The sequence below is a fragment of the Oncorhynchus keta genome, unplaced genomic scaffold, assembly GCF_023373465.1.
Source record: "Oncorhynchus keta strain PuntledgeMale-10-30-2019 unplaced genomic scaffold, Oket_V2 Un_contig_29610_pilon_pilon, whole genome shotgun sequence".
NCBI classification, from domain to species: Eukaryota; Metazoa; Chordata; class Actinopteri; order Salmoniformes; family Salmonidae; genus Oncorhynchus; species Oncorhynchus keta.
In genome coordinates, this window is record NW_026286640.1 from 50,455 (window position 1) to 60,000 (window position 9,546).

Sequence of the window (9,546 nt, forward strand, 5' to 3'; positions counted from 1 at the left end):
CTCCTTCTCCTTTCAGAGAACGGTGTCGTGTCCCTCCATCTCCTTTCAGAGAACGGTGTCTTGTTCCTCCATCTCCTTTCAGAGAACGGTGTCGTGTTCCTCCATCTCCTTTTAGAGAACAGTGTCGTGTCCCTCCTTCTCCTTTCAGAGAACAGGGTCGTGTTCCTCCATCTCCTTTTAGAGAACAGTGTCGTGTTCCTCCATCTCCTTTCAGAGGACAGTGTCGTGTTCCTCCATCTCCTTTCAGAGAACAGTGTCGTGTCCCTCCATCTCCTTTCAGAGAATGGTGTCGTGTTCCTCCTTCTCCTTTCAGAGAACAGGGTCGTGTTCCTCCATCTCCTTTCAGAGAACAGTGTCGTGTTCCTCCTTCTCCTTTCAGAGAACGGTGTCGTGTTCCTCCATCTCCTTTCAGAGAACAGTGTCGTGTTCCTCCATCTCCTTTCAGAGAACAGTGTCGTGTTCCTCCATCTCCTTTCAGAGAACAGTGTCGTGTTCCTCCATCCTCTTCTCCAGGCATGTGTATGTGTCCCAAATGGCACCCTACTCCCCTTAGGGCTCTAGTCTAAAGTAGTGCACTATATAGGGAATAGGGCTCTAGTCTAAAGTAGTGCACTATATAGGGAAAAGGGTGCCACACAAAAATAAATAAATAAATCAAATTCAACTAAACCTAGAGTCAGTTTAGCCTCCGAGACAGAAGGTGGCGCCACCTGATACTGAAGAGGATGACTCTGTTCCTTATCTCATTTCTTCTTGGTTTCAGTCCACAGCTTTTTCTTCTAGCCTTCTCTACTACCTGGCTCCTGAGTTTACGCCATGGTTGGTGTTGACGCCGTTCATACAGTAATCCAATGCATTCAATCTCCTCCCTTTCCTGTGTCCCAAATTACACCCTGTTCCCTATATAGTGCACTACTTCTGATCAGAGCCCTCTATGGTAGTGCACTATACACTGAGCGTACAAAACATTTAAGAACACCTTCATAATATTGCCCTCAGAACAGCCTCAATTGGTCTGGGCGTTGACTCTACAAGGTGTTGAAAGCGTTCCACAGGGATGCTGGCCCATGTTGACTCTACAAGGTGTTGAAAGCGTTCCACAGGGATGCTGGCCCATGTTGACTCTACAAGGTGTTGAAAGCGTTCCACAGGGATGCTGGCCCATGTTGACTCTACAAGGTGTTGAAAGCGATCCACAGGGATGCTGGCCCATGTTGACTCTACAAGGTGTTGAGCGTTCCAAGGGATGCTGGTTCCACAGGGATGCTGGCCCATGTTGACTCTACAAGGTGTTGAAAGCGTTCCACAGGGATGCTGGCCCATGTTGACTCTACAAGGTGTTGAAAGCGTTCCACAGGGATGCTGGCCCATGTTGACTCTACAAGGTGTTGAAAGCGTTCCACAGGGATGCTGGCCCATGTTGACTCTACAAGGTGTTGAAAGCGTTCCACAGGGATGCTGGCCCATGTTGACTCTACAAGGTGTTGAAAGCGTTCCACAGGGATGCTGGTCCATGTTGACTCTACAAGGTGTTGAAAGCGTTCCACAGGGATGCTGGCCCATGTTGACTCTACAAGGTGTTGAAAGCGTTCCACAGGGATGCTGGCCCATGTTGACTCTACAAGGTGTTGAAAGCGTTCCACAGGGATGCTGGTCCATGTTGACTCTACAAGGTGTTGAAAGCATTCCACAGGGATGCTGGTCCATGTTGACTCTACAAGGTGTTGAAAGCGTTCCACAGGGATGCTGGCCCATGTTGACTCTACAAGGAGTTGAAAGTGTTCCACAGGGATGCTGGCCCATGTTGACTCTACAAGGAGTTGAAAGCGTTCCACAGGGATGCTGGCCCATGTTGACTCCAATGTCTTCCACAGTTGTGTCCAGTTGGCTGGATGTCCTTTGGGTGGTGGACCATTCTTGATACACGCAGGAAACTGTTGAGTGTGAAAAACTCAACAACGTTGCTGGCACAAACCGGTGTGTCTGGTACCTACTACCATACACCCTCTGAATGGCAACACAGACACAATCCATGTCTCTATTGTTTCAAGGTTTTAAAAACCCTCCTTTAACCAGGTCTCCTCCCCTTCATCTACACCGATTGAAGAGGATTTAACAAGTAACATCAATAAGGGATCATATCTTTCACCTGGATTCGCCTCAGTCATGGATACAACAGGTGTTCTTAATGTTTTGTCCACTCAGTATACAGGAAATGGAGGAGCAATTTAGAACGCAGCAGACCATCTCACCACACTAAAACGTTTCCTGTTAGTTCATCCTCCAAGCCATTGGTTGGCTGTAGCAGTAGCCGTGGCGACGGTGCTACCTAATCCGTCCGTTCCCTCTGGGGGGACCCAGATCTGACTTTGGGTCGGGACTGAGCGCGCTCCATCCCGTCTCCCGACACCGCTGCATAACGGGACAGGAGCTAGGACCCTGAGAACACACGTCCGCTGCAGACCACACCCCTGCCAGGAGATGGTCCACCCAGCTCTGGAGCTCCGCCCCGGTCAGTGATGCTTTAAACTCCGCCTCCTCCACCTGTCCAAGGTGCACTGGGAGGTTGAGGATGGGGTTGAGGCCGTGGAAACTCTGATCCATGTAGGAGTTACGGACCGGCCCGCTGTGGAGCTTCACTGTGTCTTCTAGAGGGAGGAGGGGTGGGGGAGGGAGGGAGGAAGGAAGGAAGGAGACAGGGGAGGGAAGATAATTATTTTAATTCCATGTAAGGTGTTACAGGATAGGCTGTGAATGTGTGTGTGGTTTGGTGTGTGTTAGTGTGTTCCAGGTGATGTATATCGAGGTGTCCAGGTTCTAGTCCTCAGTCCAGTGTGTGTGTGTGTGTGTGTGTGTGTGTGTGTGTGTGTGTGTGTGTGTGTTTACCCTGGCGTATAGGCTGCTGGCCGTGGTGCTCCAGAGGTGAAACCACAAAGCTGGTGGAGGCCAGCAGGTTCCAGTGATGCAACACTCGCAGCGTCCACACGCCGGGTCGTAACGGCACGGTTAACGGGGGCCGGTAGTGTGTGTACTCTGTCCCGCCGTCCACCAGGATGTCGTACGTGGCGGCTATGACGTTGGTGGGGTCCACCCAGACGACGGTTACCGTGACGTTCTGTCCCCGGCCCCAGCGTTGCATGGCAACCGGCTCCTCCGTGGGGCCCAGGAGGCTTCCGAAGTTCCTGAAGATTCTCTCTTTGGCGTCCCAGTCTGTACCCACCTGAGGGGAGGAGAGGGAGGACAGAGAAAGAGAGAGATATTGAGAGAGATCGAGAAACAGAGGGTTGATTTGAATGAAAACAGAGATACTGTAGAGAGAGAGAGAGAATCGTGTGAAGGATTTCCAGCAGGATAACCAGGTGGAATCTAAGTCCCCTGAATGGCAGCCTGTGCACTACTTGATTTTGTATAACGACTTCCCTGTTAATTAACAAATGGTGTTCCAGCAACAGCGTGACAGGACACATCCAGTACCACATGTCATCCCCAGGGGGCAGCAGCAACCTGCAGCAACCTGACAATAAAGACACTTAACAAATAGTGACTCAGAGCCCGTTTCAGTGGGGACAGAACCTCTCTCTCTCTCTCTCTCTCTCTCTCTCTCTCTCTCTCTCTCTCTCTCTCTCTCTCTCTCTCTCTCTCTCTCTGTACCAGGGATAAGTTACATTTGAAGTATATGTATATGTGCATGTCTCACCTCTGCAAACTGTAGTCTGTTGAGTGTGTTGGTTGCTGGGGCCAGGGTGAAGTGGTTGCTATGGGAGACCCAAGTCTCTAGGGTCTCGAGCTGGCTGGTTGCTAGGTTACTAGCATGTTGACGAACCAAGTAGCCTTGGAACACGTCTGACAGGAAGTACAAATGGACAGACACCGGGTGGCCCCTGGGGATATACCTGGGAAACCCCAAATATCCACATACACAGTACAATTACACACAAATACACACTCAAATATCCACATACACAGTACAATTACACACAAATACACACTCAAATATACACATACACAGTACAATTACACAAAAATACACACTCAAATATACACATACACAGTACAATTACACACAAATACACACCCAAAAATCCACAGACATCCACCCAAATGTACAGCCATCTACGGAAATGTCACTTCGCCCCCACCTACATGTACAAATTACCTCAACTAACCTGTAGGGTACACTGACTCAGTACCGGTACCCCCTGTATATAACCTCCACACTGACTCAGTACTGGTGCCCCCTGTATATAACCTCCACACTGACTCAGTACCGGTACCCCCTGTATATAACCTCCACACTGACTCAGTACTGGTACCCCCTGTATATAACCTCCACACTGACTCAGTACCGGTACCCCCTGTATATAACCTCCACACTGACTCAGTACTGGTACCCCCTGTATATAACCTCCACACTGACTCAGTACCGGTACCCCCTGTATATAACCTCCACACTGACTCAGTACCAGTACCCCCTGTATATAACCTCCACACTGACTCAGTACCGGTGCCCCCTGTATATAGCCTCCACACTGACTCAGTCAGTACTGGTACCCCCTGTATATAACCTCCACACTGACTCAGTACCGGTGCCCCCTGTATATAGCCTCCACACTGACTCAGTCAGTACTGGTACCCCCTGTATATAACCTCCACACTGACTCAGTACCGGTACCCCCTGTATATAACCTCCACACTGACTCAGTACTGGTGCCCCCTGTATATAACCTCCACACTGACTCAGTACCGGTACCCCCTGTATATAACCTCCACACTGACTCAGTACTGGTACCCCCTGTATATAACCTCCACACTGACTCAGTACTGGTACCCCCTGTATATAACCTCCACACTGACTCAGTACCGGTACCCCCTGTATATAACCTCCACACTGACTCAGTACCGGTGCCCCCTGTATATAGCCTCCACACTGACTCAGTCAGTACTGGTACCCCCTGTATATAACCTCCACACTGACTCGGTACCGGTACCCGCTGTATATAGCCTCCACACTGACTCAGTACCGGTACCCCCTGTATATAACCTCCACACTGACTCAGTACCGGTACCCCCTGTATATAACCTCCACACTGACTCAGTACCGGTACCACCCTGTATATAACCTCCACACTGACTCAGTACCGGTACCCCCTGTATATAACCTCCACACTGACTCAGTACCGGTACCCCCTGTATATAACCTCCACACTGACTCAGTACTGGTACCCCCTGTATATAACCTCCACACTGACTCAGTACCGGTACCCCCTGTATATAACCTCCACATGGACTCAGTACCGGTACCCCCTGTATATAACCTCCACACTGACTCAGTACCGGTACCCCCTGTATATAACCTCCACACTGACTCAGTACCGGTACCCCCTGTATATAACCTCCACACTGACTCAGTACCGGTACCCCCTGTATATAACCTCCACACTGACTCAGTACCGGTACCCCCTGTATATAACCTCCACATGGACTCAGTACCGGTACCCCCTGTATATAACCTCCACACTGACTCAGTACCGGTACCCCCTGTATATAACCTCCACACTGACTCAGTACCGGTACCCCCTGTATATAACCTCCACACTGACTCAGTACCGGTACCCCCTGTATATAACCTCCACACTGACTCAGTACCGGTACCCCCTGTATATAACCTCCACACTGACTCAGTACCGGTACCCCCTGTATATAACCTCCACATGGACTCAGTACCGGTACCCCCTGTATATAACCTCCACACTGACTCAGTACCGGTACCCCCTGTATATAACCTCCACACTGACTCAGTACCGGTACCCCCTGTATATAACCTCCACACTGACTCAGTACCGGTACCACCCTGTATAGAACCTCGTTATTCTTATTGTGTTACTTTTTATTATGACTTTTTATTTCAGTCTACTTGGTAAATATTTTCTTCTTTGTTAACTACACTTGTAAGTCAGCATTTCGCTGTGAGGTCTACACTGTTGGTTAAGGGCTTGTCAGTAAGCATTTCACTGTGAGGTCTACACTGTTGGTTAAGGGCTTGTCAGTCAGCATTTCACTGTGAGGTCTACACTGTTGGTTAAGGGCTTGTAAGTTAAGCATTTCACTGTGAGGTCTACACTGTTGGTTAAGGGCTTGTAAGTTAAGCATTTCACTGTAAGGTCTACACTGTTGGTTAAGGGCTTGTCAGTCAGCATTTCACTGTGAGGTCTACACTGTTGGTTAAGGGCTTGTAAGTTAAGCATTTCACTGTAAGGTCTACACTGTTGGTTAAGGGCTTGTCAGTCAGCATTTCACTGTGAGGTCTACACTGTTGGTTAAGGGCTTGTAAGTTAAGCATTTCACTGTGAGGTCTACACTGTTGGTTAAGGGCTTGTCAGTCAGCATTTCACTGTGAGGTCTACACTGTTGGTTAAGGGCTTGTCAGTCAGCATTTCACTGTAAGGTCTACACTGTTGGTTAAGGGCTTGTCAGTCAGCATTTCACTGTAAGGTCTACACTGTTGGTTAAGGGCTTGTAAGTTAGCATTTCACTGTGAGGTCTACACTGTTGGTTAAGGGCTTGTCAGTCAGCATTTCACTGTAAGGTCTACACTGTTGGTTAAGGGCTTGTAAGTTAGCATTTCACTGTGAGGTCTACACTGTTGGTTAAGGGCTTGTCAGTCAGCATTTCACTGTGAGGTCTACACTGTTGGTTAAGGGCTTGTCAGTCAGCATTTCACTGTAAGGTCTACACTGTTGGTTAAGGGCTTGTCAGTCAGCATTTCACTGTGAGGTCTACACTGTTGGTTAAGGGCTTGTCAGTCAGCATTTCACTGTAAGGTCTACACTTGTATCCGATACATTTGACAAATAAAGTTTGATTTGAAATGTCCACAGACACAGTTATACCCACTCAACGGTCCTCAAACACACGTCAGAATAAACAGGGCTTCAGTCAGAGGCGCTGGAACAGAGAGATCACTCTACTCTCAACCCCCCCACACACACATCTGGGCCCCCCCACTTCTGATACACACCCAACCAGCAACAAGTGTCTCGTTGTGCTTGTGTACACACTCCACCCATAACCTGCACACACACACACACACTCCACCCATAACCTGCACACACACACCGTCCTCTCCCCCCGATTTACATGGCTGGAAAAAGCCAGTCTGAGAGACTGAGGCCTGTTTGTCTAAATGTAACAAGTTATTCTCCATATTTGATTTGCAACACACACACACACACACACACACACACACACACACACACACACACACACACACACACACACACACACACACACACACACACAGTCACACACACACACACACAGTCACACAGTCACACACACAGTCACACAGTCACACACACACACACACACACACACAGTCACACACACACACACACAGTCACACACACACAGTCATATACACACACACACAGTCACAGACAGACAGACAGACAGACAGACAGACAGACAGACAGACAGACAGACAGACAGACAGACAGACAGACAGACAGACAGACAGACAGACAGGTAATATAGCCTGGTAATGATGAGATCTGGTCTCTGCTAGATGAAACCTAGCTCCTAGCCTGGTAATGATGAGATCTGGTCTCTGCTAGATGAAACCTAGCTCCTAGCCTGGTAATGGTGAGATCCTGTCCAGAATCAACCCCTAGCCCCTACACCCTAGGTCCTGTCCAGAATCAACTCCTAGCCCCTAAACCCTAGGCCCTGTCGAGAACCAACTCCTAGCCCCTACACCCTGGGTCCTGTCCAGAATCAACCCCTAGCCCCTAAACCCTGGGCCCTGTCCAGAATCAACCCCTAGCCCCTAAACCCTGGGCCCTGTCCAGAATCAACTCCTAGCCCCTACACCCTAGGTCCTGTCCAGAATCAACTCCTAGCCCCTAAACCCTAGGCCCTGTCCAGAATCGACCCCTAGCCCCTAAACCCTGGGCCCTGTCCAGAATCGACTCCTAGCCCCTAAACCCTGGGCCCTGTCCAGAATCAACTCCTAGCCCCTAAACCTTGGGCCCTGTCCAGAATCAACTCCTAGCCCCTACACCCTAGGTCCTGTCCAGAATCAACTCCTAGCCCCTAAACCCTAGGCCCTGTCCAGAATCGGCCCCTAGCCCCTAAACCCTAGGCCCTGTCCAGAATCAACTCCTAGCCCCTAAACCCTGGGCCCTGTCCAGAATCAACTCCTAGCCCCTAAACCCTAGGCCCTGTCCAGAATCGACCCCTAGCCCCTAAACCCTAGGCCCTGTCCAGAATCGACCCCTAGCCCCTAAACCCTGGGCCCTGTCCAGAATCAACTCCTAGCCCCTAAACCCTAGGTCCTGTCCAGAATCGACTCCTAGCCCCTAAACCCTAGGCCCTGTCCAGAATCGACCCCTAGCCCCTAAACCCTGGGCCCTGTCCAGAATCAACTCCTAGCCCCTAAACCCTGGGCCCTGTCCAGAATCAACTCCTAGCCCCTAAACCCTAGGCCCTGTCCAGAATCGACCCCTAGCCCCTAAACCCTAGGCCCTGTCCAGAATCGACCCCTAGCCCCTAAACCCTGGGCCCTGTCCAGAATCAACTCCTAGCCCCTACACCCTAGGTCCTGTCCAGAATCAACTCCTAGCCCCTAAACCCTAGTCCCTGTCCAGAATCGACCCCTAGCCCCTAAACCCTGGGCCCTGTCCAGAATCGACCCCTAGCCCCTAAACCCTAGTCCCTGTCCAGAATCGACCCCTAGCCCCTAAACCCTGGGCCCTGTCCAGAATCGACCCCTAGCCCCTAAACCCTGGGCCCTGTCCAGAATCGACCCCTAGCCCCTAAACCCTGGGCCCTGTCCAGAATCAACCCCTAGCCCCTAAACCCTGGGCCCTGTCCAGAATCGACCCCTAGCCCCTAAACCCTAGGCCCTGTCCAGAATCGACCCCTAGCCCCTAAACCCTGGGCCCTGTCCAGGGATCTTGAAAAGGTACAGAGCCTTCCAGAAGGTATTCAGACATTTGGACTTATGTATTAAATATCCAATAATGACAAAGTGAAAACATGTTTTCAGAAATGTTATAAAATGTATTGAATATGAAATGTATATCTCATTTACATACGTGTTCACGGTCCATATACGCTGGTGAAGCACCTTTGGCAGCGTTTACAGCTGTTTCTGGGTCTTTACACGCCTGGATTATACAATATTGGCACTTTTTTATATATATTTTCTTTAAGCTCTTCAAATTGGTTGTTGATCATTGCTAGACAGCCATTTTCAGGTCTTGCCATTTGATTTTCAAGTAGATTTAAGTCAAAACTGTAACTAGGCCACTCAGGATCATTCACTCAGCATCAGTTGGTAAGCAACTCCAGTGTCTGTTTGGCCTTGTGTTTTGGGTTACTGTCCTGCTGAAAGGTGAATTCATCTCCCAGTGTCTGGTAGAAAGCAGACTGAACCAGGTTTTCCTCTGGGATTTTGTCTGTGCTTAGCTCCATTCTGTTTATTTTTATCCTAAAAAACTCTCTAGTCCTTGCCGATGACAAGCATTCTCATAACATGATGGAGCC

General features: G+C 49.7%; 1 protein-coding gene and 1 long non-coding RNA gene across 13 annotated transcripts in view; both read right to left on the reverse strand.

The window, feature by feature from the left end:
• Positions 1 to 2,314: 2,314 nt before the first annotated feature.
• LOC118382237 (xylosyltransferase 1-like) overlaps positions 2,315 to 9,546 on the reverse strand; it is a 60,754-nt gene continuing 53,522 nt past the window's right edge. The window contains exons 10-12 of the mRNA XM_052507447.1: positions 3,698 to 3,893; positions 2,887 to 3,220; positions 2,315 to 2,648 (exon numbers count right to left, since the gene is read on the reverse strand). Coding sequence (XP_052363407.1) covers positions 2,326 to 2,648; positions 2,887 to 3,220; positions 3,698 to 3,893 — 853 coding nt within the window. The 3' untranslated portion in view covers positions 2,315 to 2,325. The remainder of the gene's footprint in view (positions 2,649 to 2,886; positions 3,221 to 3,697; positions 3,894 to 9,546) is intronic.
• LOC127923412 (uncharacterized) lies at positions 4,098 to 5,883 on the reverse strand. 12 transcript variants are annotated; one of them, XR_008114283.1, is made up of 5 exons: positions 5,745 to 5,883; positions 5,511 to 5,705; positions 5,238 to 5,471; positions 5,121 to 5,198; positions 4,810 to 5,080 (listed from the first exon to the last, which is right to left on the reverse strand). It is a non-coding gene; the product is annotated as an uncharacterized LOC127923412 (long non-coding RNA). The 12 variants fall into 12 exon arrangements; XR_008114288.1 differs by lacking the exon at positions 4,810 to 5,080 and adding an exon at positions 4,673 to 4,764 and having other exon boundaries at positions 5,238 to 5,705; positions 5,745 to 5,882; XR_008114287.1 differs by having other exon boundaries at positions 4,810 to 5,041; positions 5,238 to 5,705; positions 5,745 to 5,882.